General features: G+C 37.0%; 2 protein-coding genes across 2 annotated transcripts; one reads left to right on the top strand and one right to left on the bottom strand.

Annotated features, from left to right (window-relative positions):
* Window positions 1-1066: 1066 nt before the first annotated feature.
* Window positions 1067-2107, top strand: LOC121903783 (natterin-4-like). Its single transcript, XM_042421171.1, has one exon. It carries the CDS (start codon window positions 1067-1069, stop codon window positions 2105-2107), a length of 1041 nt encoding a protein of 346 aa, XP_042277105.1.
* Window positions 2108-5707: 3600 nt separating this feature from the next.
* Window positions 5708-9844, bottom strand: LOC121903782 (natterin-3-like). The gene is made up of 3 exons (XM_042421170.1): window positions 9818-9844; window positions 8471-8564; window positions 5708-6801 (listed from the first exon to the last, which is right to left on the bottom strand). Exons 1-3 carry the CDS (start codon window positions 9842-9844, stop codon window positions 5708-5710), a joined length of 1215 nt encoding a protein of 404 aa, XP_042277104.1.
* Window positions 9845-17578: the final 7734 nt, after the last annotated feature.

Below are 17578 nucleotides of genomic sequence, written 5' to 3'. Positions count from 1 at the left end.
ATTTTAATCATTATTTTAGTTCTTCTTTCTCCTCCAAAAATAAATTTACCATGTTCAGAGAGTCCAGGTTTAATCTGTTGATGACTTAACATTTGAGATTCTGAATTCTTCACCAAACTTGTATTTAAAGATTGTTTGAACACTGTATTATAACCTTCTGTGTTTAATCTCCAGATGAAGCTGTCAGTGTTGTTCCTGCTGGCTCTGCAGACTCCATCCTCAGCCAATCCTCTGGACATCAAGAACAACACAGAGCACAGAAATGGTAAACACAAACAGATAATTTTAGAGAATGGGCAAAAAGACTCAAGCAGACATGTTTATCATAAAGCATGTGCGGGAACGTGGTTCTGTTTATAGCTTCACTACACTGTAAATTTCTCAAAGAACAGTATGAAGTCCCCAACAATGCAGTCTCAATCTACAATGGATATGTAGCACAACAAGCTGCTTTACACAGAACTACTCTCTGGACACTGAAAACGTGATCACTGATATTAGTCTTTGGAGCCGTTTCTAAACAAACTAATGTGACCAAACTCTTCATGATGCATCCATTGCAGCAGTGTGGCACACTGACATGTTTTTAACAACGGAGGTCTACGGCACGGAGGAATAAGATACAAAATATCTTTATATATGTTTAAAATATTCTATAAAATTATCTTACCATGTTAAGAAATTCTTTACAAAATGCTGGAACTGTAACCATACCAAGAGCTAAACATTTAAACCTTGGCTCATGTCTTAGCTTCCCACCAAATTTTATTGAATTTAGTTTACAAATTTGTTAAGAACTGACCTGGAAACGTAAGCTTTTCCAGATGAATGGAGACATTAAGTACTAACTAGGAGAATATTTTACTTCTGATTCTAACGAATTAATGTGATTTAAAGTGCTCTCATCCTGGAATGTGCATGAAGAATCCTCATTTTAAAGGTAAACGTTGTCCTGGTTCTTGTATTAAAACAAACATTGTTCTTGTTTCTTTTCCCTTCCTTTTATCCAGTCTCCTTAATGAATCCACATCTAGATGGCGGGCCTGAAATCACCGCTAATGGATCGATGCCAAGAGATCTGCCGCTACTCAGAGTTGCTGAGTTAACGCAGGAGAGGCAGGTTCAGTCGTCCTCCATCACTGCTGACGTCGGCACCATCCTGGAATGGGTGACGTGGAACAACTCTCTCCCCAACAATTCCATCTCAATCTACAATCGATATGTTGATCGCATTGACTATGTCTGCAAATACATGTGTAACGCTGGCTTTTATAACCCCAGCATGGGCCCTTATTGCCACTATCCCAGTGCAAAAAAAGCATATTTCGGTTCCCCCTTTGAGATCCTGGTGAACAAAGACAAATTTGAGATCCTGCAGTGGAAGGACGATTCCCATGGTTCAGTGCCCCAGAATTCAGTCAGAACCTGTCCCGGGGAGGACACATATGTAGGGAAGAACAAATATGGACTTGGGAAGGTGGTTACTCAGGATAAAGCTTTCTACCTGCCTTGGAAGGAAAAAGAGTATTCATACAGCCACTACCAGGTCCTGACCTTCGATCAGAATGTAAACAGCCAGCATATCTATGATGTCAGGTACAACACTGATGAGTCAAATATCTTAAAGTATCCTCCAGAGATCATTCAAGAAACATCCATCAGCAACTATGAGTGCCGCCCAGTGGTGAAAACAGATACCCTCTCAAAGACATATCAGGTGGCGCACAGCTGGGACATCACCTCTTCCATCACATTTGGTGTTAAAACTACCATCACGGCTGGTATTCCCTCATTATTCTCTGTAGGCATTGAGTTCAGCACCGAGGCGACATTCCAGTTCTCCCGGGAAAACACGGTGACGGAGGCCATCACTGATTCTGTCTCTGTGGAGCTCACTGCTCCACCAAACCACGCCTGCATGGTTAATATGGTGCAGTATAAGTACAAAGCTGACATCCCGTTCACAGCACGCCTCAGACGCACATACGGTAATGGAGAGATCCACACGATGTCCATCTCAGGGACGTACAACAGCGTTCAGATTAGAGAAGTCCAGGCCGTGGTGGACCGATGTGAACCTCTAGAGAATACCCAGCCTTGTCCATAAAAGTCAAGAATTGCGAAATCCATCCAGGACAGAGTTTTTCTGTGGTTATTGCAGCCAAAAATTCTTGATTTTGCAGCAGCTCATCTCAGAAAATTTGATAGAATGTGCAATGTTTTATGTGCTTTTACTGCATAAAAATTGTGGGAATTGGGAAAAATTGCAAGCAAAGGAAAACAATGCAATTTTTTAAATACTACCAACAAAGAGTCATATGTAATCACTTCCTTTGATAAAAAGCATGCTTATAATTTACCAAAATTGCAAGCTCTTGCAAATATTGTGGATGTTTCTTGATATTGTGTTAATTATTGCGATTGCAGAATTGCAGTTTCCTGGAGGGACTGTATAATGCTTGTTAGATTCTATGCACTTGCAGTGTTTTAGCAGCTAATTTGGGAGAGTTGCACATCGAGTTTTTCACATCTATACCTTGTTCTTACTGAGTTTGAATACACTTATTGTAAGCCACGTTGGACTCCAGTAAAATGAATGTAATGAATATGCCTTTTTATTTCATGCCTTAGTAATAACTGGTTTTGTACATAATAAAATCACGTGGAATTTTAAAGTCCCTCTCCATTAAAAAGGTGTTTTGCTTATTGTTACTCCACTTGGATGTTGTTCTCTTCTCTGTGCAGAATGAATGTATGTGCAGTTTGTTTTCACATTCATCTGCTGAAGTTTCTCTGTGCTCACTTTAAATCTTATATAAGTTTAATATGTGCACTATATGTCTGAACATGATTATGTGACATCACAAAGAAAATTGTGGTCCATTATGCAACTTACACAAGTGTGATGTGGAAACTTGCAGCTTCCAGTGCACAAACGCTGACAATGAACTTAAATTGTGTCTCAATTCAATACTACATACTAATTGTATACAGTATAATCTTTGATAAATTGCTTTGCAGTTATTATACAAAAAATGTGCATTTCAACCATCAACCAACTGCCAATTAAGAATGTGAACTCGCAATTAAACTTAATGAAGAGACAGCAAAATGTGATTTTTGTCTTTTGACATGTTCTGGAGGTATTTCACCGACATCCACAATTAGTTTGATTTTTTCCATTTCCTTTGAGCAGTGCACATCAACAGCACACTCAAAGCTTTTTTTCTTCCTAAACATACTGACAGTTTTCAAGGGTGGCTGTAGCTCAGGAGGTAGAGCGGGTCGTCCATTAATCAGAGGGTCAGTGGTATAAATCGTTATAGTTTATCATGCTTTATTTTTACTTTAAAATCATCAGAAATCATGTTTGTTGATACTGTGTCCCTACTGCTTGTTTTCTTGTATTATACTGTTTTTAACGCTGCTGAAGCCACACACAACGTGGGCAATAAACTTTCTAACTAACTAACAATCCATGATCCAGGGAAGATTGAAACCTGCTATAAATGTGAAACTGACTGACAGTGGAGTAAAAATAAAGAAAATTTTAAAAAATATTGTTTTCTGATGCTGAGGCAAGGTTTGTTTACATCAGTAATGTTTGTATACACAGTGAAACAAGCATGCATTTTTATTGTAAACAGAGAAATCTGAGAAACACAAATGATGCCTCGGAAGACCATGGGATTGTCTCTGTAAAGCATCTTTACATTGATGGAACATTTTCATCAGTTAATTTGTGTATTCAATTTACCGCTTTGTCAGATACTTACAAATCCATAACGTTATTTGCAAACACTTCCTTGGTTTCCCCACTTTTACTCCTTCTACCTTGGTTGACACAATTTTTAACATTAATCCTCACCTCAAAGGTACCATTTCAAAGCTGTATAACACTCTCTTAATGCACCGATCTTCAGCCTCTGATAAATTACACATTACTTTACATTACTTTACACTTTACATTACTTGGTCACTCTCAGCCATCACATCTGCTAATATCCACCCTCACCTTTAGTTGGCCTGTTTGATGTTCTACCCACCACTGACCATCCACTGCCGTCATACTTCACTGAAGCTTTTCTCACATTACTAGTGAGGCGTGTTATTCGGACTTGATTGAGCAACCACCTGTACTGCACCAACGTCCTGCACCTTCTGAGTTCAGCTTTCCCCATGCTAGTAGCACACAGTATGTCTAGTATGTTATTGTTTCCAAAATGTCTTGTAGTTTGGAAGTTTTTTTATGTTTTGTTTTTGTAATTTTTTATTATTTATTTAATCATTATTGTCTATTATTATTGTTGACATTACCCTCATGTCTCAGTATCATCACTATCTCTGTTAATGTTTACCGCACCTTACAGAATGTTTTTTGTTGGGTTTTTTTTAACTTGGTCATGTATACAAGGGTTTATGTTTATGTATGTGTGTGAAAATCTTTATTGAAAATTTAATAAATAAATCAGATATTAAAAAAGAAACACAAATGATTATTTATAAGCATACATATAAAGTTCATGTTAATATTTTAATTGATAGTATTTATATATTTCTATGTATTAAATTCAATAAAATGTAATCAAAATAATTTTAAAAAGCAGTGTGTTGAATTGAGTATTGTTACTGCAATAGTGCATAATGAGCTGGGGACTATTCATTAAGTCATCTCATTTTGCTACAATTTGTGGTGAGTAATTAGTGATCTTTCAGTGCCATCTGCTGGATTTATTGGGTATTTCAGCTCAATGAACCTTTCATCACTCCTTGACTAGCATCTACATTGTGTACAGTTTATTAAACATAGTATAGTTTGTGCTCTGGTATAATGATTGACATTGAAATGATCAGATTACACATATTTTCAAACACTAGCAACAACAACTGACTCTAAAGAGACTCATCAGTTATGTGTTTTAATAAATATGATCTAAAAATTACTTACTGTGCCTTAAAAGATCAAGGTACTGTATTATGCTCAATATGTTATTACTACACTATGTGGGCTGGGGACTAGAGTAGTCACAATGACATCTCGTTTGCTACTACGTGTGGTGCAATCGGTGATCTTTCAGTCAGTTCTTTAGAATAAATTTGACTGAACAGCATTATCATCTCTTTAAAAGAAACCCTGCACTTGTTCAATCCCATCATAACCCATAAAGACATCTATTTGCCCAATAAATGCAGCTGCATTTCATGTGGATGGTCCAATGTTAATACTGAACTCATAATCAGGTGAAAAAGTATAAAGAAAATGTGTAAAGTATATTAAAAATTGCACTGAGTTTGTTGAGGTGTAATTGTGTGATTTGTAAGTCAGCACAGACACAGCAGGTAGGTGAGTGACACTTTATTATACTTTTTTTTAAACATTTGTGTTTTTAAAGCAGTGAATACATAGTAAAACATCGCCATGCCCCATTTATCTTAATTTGTTTCATACAACTACCATACTGCTATTTATGTCCATGACTCATGTATCAGTAAAATGATAAATGTTCATTTTTCATGCATTTTATTTCTTGCCCAGAATCAAATTGTGGAAAGGAACAAGAATGAAGAGAAAATAAAAAAATACAAGATAACTGTAAAGCCTAACTAAATCTGTTAAGGCACAAAAACAAGTTTCTATTCAGATTTTAAATAAAATTTCATAGGAATTTAACATAAATTATGTCAGATCGCCTTTTCTATTATTCTTTCACGCACAGGGCGTGGCATCAGGGATGGGTTCGCAGCGGTTCACCACGGCCTCGATTTCTCCAACATCAATGCTGTCATATGTCCCTGAGATGGATGTCCAACGGGTCTCTCCATTGTCATAAGTGCGTTGGATGCGTGCTGTGAAAGGGATGTCTATCTTGTACTTATGTCCCACCATCATGATACTGCAGGAGTGGTTTGGTGGGACATTTTGCTCCACAGAAACTGAGTGGGTTGTCTCCTCTATCACAGTGGTTCCTTTGGAGAAGTGCTTTGTTGTCTCAGTGCTAAACTCAATACTACCTCCAGTGCCAATGAATGGGATTTCGGCGGTGATGCCACTTATAAAACCCAACGTGGTGGCAGAGCCAATGTCCCAACTTTTCTCTACCTGGTTTGTCTTTGAGAGAGTAACAGTTTTCACAACTGACTCACACGCATTGTTGGTATTGGTGGACATGCGCATGGCCTCTGGAGGATACTGTTTGGCTTCAATCCCATTTTTTTTATATGTAACCTCAGTGATGTGCTGGCTTTTAATGTCCTTTTTGGTGGTCAAGACCTTGTAGTGCTTGTACCAATACTCATCTCCTTCCCAGGGAAGGAGGAAGGCCTCAAGCTGAGGAACGACCTTCCCAAGTCCGTACTCATTCTTCCCCACATAAACATTCACCCCAGAGCAGGTCCTAACTGAATACATGGGCACTGAACCTGAGGAGTCCCCTATCCACTCTAGGATCTCAAAGTGATCTTTGTTCACCAGGATATCAAATGGATAGCCAAGTAGCTCTCTTCCTGAGAGGCTGTAGTGACAGTAAAGCCCTTTGCTGGGGTTATAGAAGCCGGCCGAACACCCATACTTGCAGACGTAGTCATAGCGACTAACATAATCGTTGTAAATTGAAACAGCTCCATTAGGGATGGAGCCACTCCAGGGCTGCCATTCAAGGTTGGTGCTTTCAAAAATGAAGGAGGAAGATTGATTCTGGCTTTTCTCAAACTCAGGAGGGGTCAGATGAGCCAACATTGATCCATTAGCAGTGATTTTAGGAATCCTGTCCTCTAGGTCTGGGTTCAGTGCAGGAACTATTTCTTAAAAACGGAGAAGGGACAGAGAGACAATCACATCAAATGTATTCATACTGCAAATTTTCAAAAATGTTAAATCATGTTAAATCTTTAGCTAAATGAGAAATTTTTCATGATGTGGGTGATCTTGGGTCTCATTTATAAATCAGTGCATAGGATCTATACTCAAAGTGTGCGTGCACACAAAAGCCAAAAATAGCGTGCACCACCCAAAAAATCTGATTTATAAAACCGTGTGTACACACAAATGCGAGCATGTTTCCCTTTATAAATCACAGTCCACCTGGAAACATGGATCAGCCTCATATTCTGCCCTCTACACACCCACATTCAACCATAAATGGTCAATGCGAAAGCCTTCATGAATATTAATATGCATGTGTTTTTTTCACCTGACCAATCAGTCTCTCTGTCTTAAGAAGCTTGACCAATCAGTGTTGAGAGTCAACGCATCAGACTTTGAGTTGAGACATGAAATGGATCATATCTTTTAAAATTGAAAGGTGTTTATAGAATAGTTATGACTCACTGGCACAAACACAAATAACACTGCTGGCTTGAATGTTTATGATAAAGTGAATCTATAATTAATAACGGTGTTTTACAGGTCTCCCTAAAAAATCCATCAGACAGCTGCAGCTGATTCAGAACGTTGCTGCTCGAGTCCTCACTAAGACCAAGAAAGTGGATCATATCAGTCCAGTTCTCAGATCTTTACACTGGCTTCCTGTCTGTCAAAGGATTGATTTTAAGATATTGTTGTTGGTTTATAAAGCTTATAAAGTTTAGGGCCAAAATACATCTCTGATCTGCTGCTACATTATGAACCATCCAGACCTCTCAGGTAATCTGAGACAGGTCTGCTTTCTGTCCCCAGAGTAAAAACTAAACATGGAGAAGCAGCGTTCAGTTTTTATGCTCCACATATCTGGAACAAACTCCCAGAAAACTGTTGATCTGCTGCAACTCTCAGTTCTTTTAAATCATAGCTTTCTATTTGCCTTTTATTAAACCACATCGAGGGTTAATATTTTACACTGCACTGTAACTTTTATTCTCTTGTTTTATCTGTCTTATTTCCTTTTTAGCTTCTTTCTTTTTATTTCCAAATTTAACACTTTTTAATTGTTTTTATATGTCTTTTTACTTGTGTTGCTTTTATATTGTTTTAATGCCGTTTATGCTCTATGTAAAGCACTTTGAATTGTCTTGTTGTTGAAATGTGCTATACAAATAAACTTGCCTTGCCTAATGTGTTATACGGAGCGAAATTAAATGTGTGAGAAGATTATTATACAATATTATTATTATTATATATACTATATCAATCACATTCACCCATCAAGTTTGTTTTTATAGATGGGTGTATGACTCTTTCAAGCCCTGTTTTGTGCATACACAACAGTTATATATGAGACCCCTAGTCTTTTGAAAACCAAGGAGCACGGATCCAATTCTAACAACCTAAACCATTAAGAAATTTGTAGTAGTGAACTCTCTCAATATTGTTTATATATATGTTATTATTTTTCATCTTGATGCTGTTTTTTACACATTGTTACTCAAACACTTTTTGGCAAGCATTTCCATTACAAACTTTTTCCTTCCCTGTCTTAATGAAACCTAAGAGAAGCAAACATACACAAGGGACATAATAGCAGTTTCTATTTACTTTTTTGGTGCTCTGAACTCTTCTTTATGATATCCTGAAGACTGGCCGAGGACAGAGCCGGCAGGGCCAGCAGCAACAACACTGACAGCTTCATCTGGAGATAAAACACAGAACAAAATTATTATGGTATCTTGGTGGTCTTGTGGTTTATAGGCATACAATGTAACCACAGCATCCCTGGTTTGAGCTTGACTGTACCTCTCTCTCTCCTTATCTCAACTGTAACAACTTGTATCTAATAACGGCAAATTGCCAAAAATAATAATAAAAAAAAACAACAGGTAAAAGTTATTGCATGCCTTGATTGGCATTAGGACACACAATGAGAACTGTCATGAGAATGAGAAAGTTTGTCAAAGAGTAAAATATAAACATTTTCAAACTGACTCCAGAGTGAGTGAAAGAAATTGTTTATTGACCTTATTCAGTCATTTTACAATCACTATATAATTCATAACCTAATCTATTTACTAAAATGTTCACAGTAGCTTTTATAGTCCAGCATCTGCATTGCTCACATTTTTACCTTTAAAACCAAATTGCAATAACACTTATTAAAATTGAGATTAAAATGCAAAGGCATGTACTCACCATGATGCTCGTGCTCACTTAGTCCATCTGAAGTCACCTCCAAGTTTATATACTGTAGCTACTTTATGGCTGAGTCATAAAACACATGTACTTTCACCTCCACTTGGCTCTGACCTTCATCAACTTAAACTATCAGGAACAAGTGGGGTGAAAGGATATAAGACTTGTTTTTGTTTGTATCAGTGTCTTTATCAGATTTGATTTATCCCTCTTAATTCCCAGCATCATTCTCCATCATGGATACTGTTTTCACCATTGATCTTTATTTTCAATTATTCTGTCAACAGACAATTGAGGGAAAAAAAACTACAGTATGAACAGTACAGGTTACACCTTGTAACATTACAGAGTTAAAGACTGAGTTGGTGTATAGGTCAGATTGGGTCCCTTTTACATGCTTTGTGTTTTTTTTAAATAATTTTTTAAATATATTTTTTCTACGTTTTTCTACATTTTGTCTATTTATTCTATGAATTCTAAATATCTAACAGGGTTATTTAGCTCTTAATTGAAATTATAATTAAAATTATGATTAAAATTAGCTTGACATGCTAATTGCCCTTTCTACATTTGCTTTATATGGTTGTATATATTGTTGTTTTTTCTATGATTTTTATCTATGCCCTTTTGTCTATACTTATTAATCGGTTTCTATAGAGTCATATAGCTCCTAATCTTTTTTCCCTTTTTTATGCTATGAGTCCTTAGTATAGACAAATCCTTGTTTTGAGATCTCTCAGGGATTTCCTTACTTACCCGGTATTTGGAGCCCTCTATGTACATTATTGGTCTCTTGTGTAAAAAATATTTTGGGTTGTTTCAGCATAGATCTATTTTATTTTCTCTTTAGATGTTTAATGGATTGTACACATATACTGCAGATTGTTTCTTTGTTGTGTTTTTGGCAACTGTTATTTCTGCTCATGTGCATTTTCATGTATTTATTGATTTGCATTTGCATTTGATTCTCTACGCTGATGACGGCTTAATGCTGAAACGCCTTCTTTGATAAAATGGCCAGATAAAAATAAAGTTCAGAGATTGTTAATCTATTAAAGAAAATAAAAAAAAATAAGGCAGTTAAAGAAAGGACAATCCTGTCCTTTTATTGGACCAATAAAGAAATTAAGTTGACTTTGTCCTTTGATAAAATAAGGCCTGGTAAAGTAATGTTCAGCAGTTATTAATCTTGTTGGATCTGGATGAAAAACAGCTTGTTATTAGTAATAATTAATAATTATTGGAGATAATTTCTAAGGACACGAGAGGACACTGACGGGGCCGTCCTCTCGCTCTGTCGGTTTGATGGCAGCTGATCCTTGACTGGCATTGCGGAGAAAACAGCAAAGTCGACTCACTTAAAGATGAAGTCCTTCGTCTCGGTGGAGAAATCTTTTCTCCCTTCTACAGGCAAATTGAGAGCATTGGGTTGCAGCAGCGGTCTGTCTCTCAGATCCAGTGATTGTATTCGGGTGAACGTGGGGAGAAGTGTCAGCTCGTCCAGCGAGGGGAGGCTCTTCAAACTCACATGCACGTGCACAGGGTTATCTCCTTTAGTAAACTGGCTCATGGATGATTTATCTGCTTGGCTTCCTAATGAGTGTCCTCATCATCAAGCCACAAAACACTTCAATTTAATTTAGTGCACCACCTGAATTAAACTGTATCAAAACATAAAAGTTTAAAACAAATACAAATCTTTGTAAGTACTGTTGATAAAAGCAAGCTCTCTGAACCACTGAATAGGTTCTGGATCACCATTGTCTATTAACCCTACAAGGCCCACTGTTGCAATATTACAACAATCACTTTTAGCTATCCTAAAAAAAAAATCTGTAAATGTTTTTTTTAAAGACCACATTCACATAGTCAATGGGTCCTATTGTTTATCCTTGCAATGCTATTGGATAGTAAATGTGTTTATAGGTCCAGGCCATGAACTCCTGCAAACTTTCCATCAAGCTCATCCTCTTGTTTTAATGGACCGGATTTGTCAAGAGATAAGTAAGTAAAATGCCTTAAATATTTTTTTTTGTGATTACTACAATGTCTAGAACATGTAGATACTTAGTTAATGTGGAATACATTCACCAAACTTGATTTTGAGCTTGTTATGTCTATGTTGTAATTCTACAACTCCGGGTTAGAGTGGTAGTTAAAATAGCATGTGCACCTTACACATTACATGGGGATACTGCATTTCTCACATGTTCACAAATGGAAAAAATACTAATAGAAATATAATTTCTTTGATGACTCACTGTAACTAAGTTTTAAATTTGTTTTCTCTGTTAAAATTGTGAGTTTAGACAAGAATTGAACAAATGAATAAACGGTGTCTGGTTGCAGTATTTGACTTATCAGTCAAAAAAATAGATTTGGGCTTTTTTCTGTGCTTTCTTTGTTTGCCCAAATAGTTGCCTGTTACATTAGTTAGAAACAGGTTCTGACTGTTCTGAATATTTTGGGGGATGGTTGTTGCATTGTTCAGGGGCAGGTGTGAATGGTCCTGGTATAGACATGTAAATGTTCTGGAGGGATGCAAGTACTCCTTTAAGTATGATAAGTAGAGAGCATAATAGGCTAGTCAGACAGTATTGTGTGAATTTATTGGAATGTGTAAATGAATTAGGATTAATTTGCATTGATATTATTTAGCCTGGAAAATACCAGGCTCTCAATCCTGAACACTTGGTCCACCACCCCATCTATTCCTTCAAGTTATCTCATACAATATAATACTTATATGTATCGTTAATACATATATTTATTATTTGTTTTTACTTTTTCCATTTCTGAATGCAACCAGCAGAGACAGGTCTTCTATACAGTGTGCAGGATGTGACTGTTGCCATCCAAAATGGAGAGAGTGATTTTGAAATGGAATCAGACAACACTGATGCGAGTGACGAGGAGGCAGATGAAGAAGCCAGTGAAGTGGATGAAAAATAATAACAGACTATCAACAGCTATCCTCTGAATGATGATGGTGTTTCTGATTCCCTTTCACTGGTGTCAACTATTCCAGTACATTACACTGCAAGGCTATCCAAAAATGGACTGGCAGGCATAAAAGTGTCCCATCCGACCTGATTTCTGTGGTGGAAGTTGACCAAATAAAGGAGACCAACAAAGAGAAATTTGTCTTTGTATATTTATTTAGCTTTTGCGCAAAAGGACTGAAACCTACAAAGTGAACGCCAGCAACCACCGAGGAATCGATGCCGAGTGCATCGTCATCAGAGTTTTTATATGCATGAGAACAAAGAGTCAATAGTTACATTCAATGAGGGGAAACACATCAATGATTAAATTAAGGCATTTCCCTAATGAAGGCATACTCTTGTCTTAGATTAACATGAAAGGGTTAATGTGCAAGCTGGGCTATATTTCAACCTTACATTATTAAACACACAAATGTGGTACACGGATCAGGCATTGTATTAAGAAAGACAGTCCATTTACAGTATCAGGGGTTCGAGCAAAGTTCAGCAGAAAGGGAGCCAGTCCTGCTTTCCACAAAACTGTAAAACACAGAGAATCACACTTAAATGCAAAGGTTATACACTAAATGATCATTTTTATTTTTCCTCTACAATTTCTATTAAGACTCAGTCTGCCAATCGTTGCAGTGCATCGTTTTTAAATGGTTGTCTGTGGACTTTAAGGTCTATCACCAATAAGTCTTTTATTGTCAATGATTTTATTTCTTCAAATGATTTAGATTTTATCTTTCTGGTTGAAACTTGGGCAGATATCAATGTCCCTCTCATTGAAGCAAGTCCCCCCAGATATACATTTTGGAATAGTCCTAGGTTAACTGGACGAGGGGGGAGACTTGCTGTCATTTATAAAGCTAACCACAAATGTACACCAACTGCCATTGGCAATTTTATCTCGTTTGAGTTATTCTCATTCACCACTTCCCACCATACAATCTTTTCTGGGTTGTTATATCGCCCTCCTAACTCAAAGGGCAACTTTCTTTCGGAATTTGGTCACTTGCTATCAATATCTACCACTAACTATGAGAAAGTCATTTTATTGGGAGACTTAAATATTCACATTTATAACCAAAGTGACAAACGTGCATCTGAATTCCTTGATCTCATCAGTACTTTTGACTGCATTCAGCATGTCTCTGGCTCTACTCATCAACATGGTCATACCCTTGACCTAATTATTACTTATGGCATTAATCCACTAAATATACAGACCTTAAACAAGCTTGTTTCTGACCATGCAGCTATCCTTTTTAATATCCCATTTATGCCTACGGTTTCGAACGCTAGAGGACCTTGTTATTTTAGACCCATCACGCCACAAACCCGTGAGAATTTCTCAGCAATCACCTATCAACCTTCTCAGCAGCTTGACCCTTCAGATTATTCCTGCTCTGTAGAGGAGCTGGCTTCAAACGTTGCACTACTACACTGGACACTGTAGCACATGTTAAGTTGTCCAAAGCCCATCCGATTTCGACAAAACCATCTCCATGGTTTAATGACCGTGTCTGGAACATTAGAAGGGCATGAAGGCGTGCTGAACGGAAATGTACAGTTTCCAAATCAAGACATGATTTTAATGCCATGAAAGAGCTTTTAAAAGAGTTTAATTACACTGTAAAGGATGAAAGATCAAAATTCTTCTCTCATCTTAGTGCCGCAAATCCCCAACAAGTTACTTTTTAGGACCATTAACTCCCTTATCCACTGCCCTCCCAATTCCATAGAAGTCTCTTCAATTGAAAGGTGTGAGAGTTTTCATTCGTTTTTTGTCAATAAAGTTTCCAACATTAGAGCCCAAATCATACCATCTCTGCTTATTTTACCACACTGTGAGGTTTTTCAGTTTTTTAATTCTTTCTATCAGATATCCCAGTCAGATTTACTGAGGATAATCAATGGCATGAAATCTTCCACCTCTCCCTCTGATGTTTTACCCACTAGATTTTTAAAGGAGGTTTCTGCCCTTTTATCCTCCGATATTTTAGCAATTTTGAACAAATCTCTATCTTCAGGGATTGTACCTTTGATTTTTAAATCTGCTGTTTTTCACCCCTTTCTCAAAAAATCAAAGCTTGACACCACTGATCTGAATAACTTTAGACCCATATCCAAATTACCCTTTCTTGCCAAGGTGCTGGAGAAAGTGGTTTACTCTCAGCTTATTTCTTTATGAATGACCACTCTCTCTTTGAAAAGTTTCAGTCCGGTTTTCACACTCATCAAAGTACAGAAACTGCACTTTTAAAAGTTTTAAACAACATTAGAATGAATTCGGATGCCGGCTGCTGTACTGTTCTGGTACTTTTAGACCTTTCCGCAGCATCTGACACAGTCGATCATGGAATACTAATTAATCGACTGGAAAACTGCATAGGCATCACTGGTACTGCTCTAGACTGGTTCAAGTCTTATTTGAGTGACAGAACGTTCTCTGTTTCAATTGGAAATGTCTCCTCCAAATTCTCAATTATCAGCTGTAATCGTTGATTCAGACTTGAATTTTTCTAAACATTTTACCAAAATCACCAAATCAGCTATCACTCAAATCAGGAACAGTGCAAAGATTAGATCTTTTCTTTCTTTCAGTGATGCTGAAATACTTATTCATGCATTTGTCATTTAGATTACTGCAACTCCTTTTTTGCTGGACTGCTCCTAAAATCAATCAACCGCCTACAGCTTGTACAGAATACTGCAGCGAGGGTTCTTACAAGGGCTAGAAAATATGATCACATTTCCCCTGTTCTCGCCTCATTGCACTGGTTACCTGCGGTTTTTAGGGACTGACAGGTGTTGCTCTCAGTCCCCAGGGCAAGGCTTGAGACAGAGGGTAGAAGGGCATTTGCTGTTAGAGCTCCCCAATTGTGGAATAACCTTCCTCTGGAAATCAGACAAGCTACCTCAGTGTCCTCTTTTAAAAACTCATTTTTTTCTTTCTCTATGGTCTTACTTCCATTTCTTATTGTCTTGTAACTTTTCGATATGTATTTGCATTGTGTATTTTGTTTTATGTCTGTGAAGCACTTTGTGAACTTGTTTTTGAAAAGTGCTATACAAATAAAGTTTATTATTGTTATTGTTATGTGTCATTATTGTTATTATTCTTTTGTTCTCTACGCTGATGATGGCTTAATGCTGACACACCTTCTTTGATAAAATGGCCAGATAAAAATAAAGTTCAGAGATTGTTAATCTATTAAAGAAAATAAAAAAATAAGGCAGTTAAAGAAAGGACAATCCTGTCCTTTTATTGGACCAATAAAGAAATTAAGTTGACTTTGTCCTTTGATAAAATAAGGCCTGGTAAAGTAATGTTCAGCAGTTATTAATCTTGTTGGATCTGGATGAAAAACAGCTTGTTATTAGTAATAATTAATAATTATTGGAGATAATTTCTAAGGACATGAGAGGACACTGACGGGGCCGTCCTCTCGCTCTGTTGACAGGTTTGATGGCAGCTGATCCTTGGCTGGCATTGCGGAGAAAACAGCAAAGTCGACTCACTTAAAGATGAAGTCCTTCGTCTCGGTGGAGAAATCTTTTCTCCCTTCTGCAGGCAAATTGAGATCATTGGGTTGCAGCAGCGGTCTGTCTCTCAGATCCGGTGATTGTATTTGGGTGAACGCGGGGAGAAGTGTCAGCTCGTCCAGCGAGGGGAGGCTCTTCAAACTCACATGCACGTGCACAGGGTTATCTCCTTTAGTAAACTGGCTCATGGAGAAAGCAAAGCTTCCTCCGGTGCAGTTACAATAGAAAGGCAAAGATGTCTGTGTGCAGCTGGTACTTAAAGCTGTGGTGACGTTACGGCTGCGTCACCATGACTTCCTCTGGTGTTGGAGTGTCTCTGCCTATAAGAGATGAGAGTTTGGGGCTTCCTCAGCTTTAACACCAATGTGCAAACTGAGCAGAGCATGGTGGGAATTGAAGTCTGTTTTGGACACTTTTTGTTTGACTTGGCGCCCTTCCTTGTTATCAGATTTTGTGACTGTGTGCAGGTCTGCCTTTGTCTCATGCACATGGAGTATGAGGCCCAACAACCTATAAAAGAAAACATTTTGATAAAGAGACAAACTGTTTTCTTCTGAGTTGGCAACTGATCTGTCAAAATGAAACGTCTTCATCAGCTTAAGTGCATACATTTTCTGTTAGTTAAACCCATGATCACCCATTACGTTAGCTACATGTATGCAATAAGACATATAACAGAAGTCCTGTGAAGAAATAGCATTAACTGTAATATACTTTAAGTACAGGTATTCAAATTATATTTAGAATATTTTAACAGGAAAATATGAACACATTTAAAGTACAGATGCAAAAGCACAAGTTAAGTGTATCAGTTTAACACAACATTAAATGATAAAACCCAAATGTAAACAAGCTTCCATTCTTCCAAGGAACATTAAAAAGTGTGATGTTCGTCTTTACTTTTCAGAAAGAAAAGAAGTGTCACTGGGACCATCATTGCAAATGAACATGGCTGAACACTGGGACGGAGATGAGATTCAGTTTTGTAAATACAATTTTATTCTGTTTTTTTTAATTAATAAATGAGTGTTCACAAAAAATATGATTGTTGTGTGATTATTATTCATGAAATATACTGTTATGAGGCTAAATAAGTAGTCAACTCTGCAAATTAAGCCTTAGTTGTTCTGTATATTTGTTCAGAGAATGTTAGTACAAATACAGAAATTCTGTTCCCAACTAGGCCCAATGTTGCAATATTACATTTCCCTTAAAACTTACTAAAACTTAAAAAAATTGAAAACCTTTCATTTCTGGATCATATGCCTCCTACAACAACATCTGAATTATATTTTTACATCTGAATTTCTATATTTGGGCTTTACAGGGTTAATCCCTCTTAATTCCCAGCATCATTCTCCATCATGGATACTGTTTTCACCATTGATCTTTATTTTCAATTATTCTGTCATCAGACAGTTGAGGGGAAAAAAACCTACAGTATGAACTCTGTGATGTTACACCTTGTAACATCACAGAGTTAAAGACTGAGCAGGTGTATATGTTTGCACCCTGAACAAGTTCTCCAAGTTCACAGGACATTTTAAGAATCAGAACCTAATTTCTGAAATGTAATGTCAATGGTAAAGCTGATTTACACTATCAGGTAAGGAGAGTCAAAGACCCAATTAACACAGGTAGATTTCACCTGTAAAAAAAACTTGAACATGTGCAGTGTATTAATTTACAGTGTTTCTAAAGAGTTTTTTTTATTGTGCATATTTGCATGTGAAATACCCAGTAAAGGGAAAGTACATACAGTGTTATTGTCAGGGAATAGAGATGAAATTATATTACTGATAAACTGCATGACAACAGGGGTTTGGAGAAATCAGACAAATGCAGCTCATTATTTTTATATGCACATAAGAAGCCAGAGTACTTTAAATAAGTATATGCTAAGAATTCTGACGTCTTGGTTAACTGAACAAGATACAACACATACATCAGCTTTCAAGTTGTTGGAAAATGCATGTTTTTA

The sequence above is a fragment of the Thunnus maccoyii genome, chromosome 9, assembly GCF_910596095.1.
Source record: "Thunnus maccoyii chromosome 9, fThuMac1.1, whole genome shotgun sequence".
Lineage (NCBI taxonomy): Eukaryota > Metazoa > Chordata > Actinopteri > Scombriformes > Scombridae > Thunnus > Thunnus maccoyii.
Note: the sequence above shows the minus strand (reverse complement) of the source record. Positions and strands in the feature narration are given on the sequence as shown.

What these genes read in the sequence shown, in the direction of transcription:
- LOC121903783 (XM_042421171.1), top strand. Translation starts at nt 1,067, where the DNA reads ATGCCAAGAGATCTGCCGCTACTCAGAGTTGCTGAGTTAACGCAGGAG.
- LOC121903782 (XM_042421170.1), bottom strand. Translation starts at nt 9,844, where the DNA reads ATGTACATAGAGGGCTCCAAATACCGG. An exon ending in TAGAGGGCTCCAAATACCGG is followed by an intron (nt 8,565 to 9,817) that starts GTAAGTAAGGAA and finishes TTTTATCTCCAG; the next exon opens with ATGAAGCTGTCAGTGTTGTT. An exon ending in GAGTTCAGAGCACCAAAAAA is followed by an intron (nt 6,802 to 8,470) that starts GTAAATAGAAAC and finishes TCCGTTTTTAAG; the next exon opens with AAATAGTTCCTGCACTGAAC.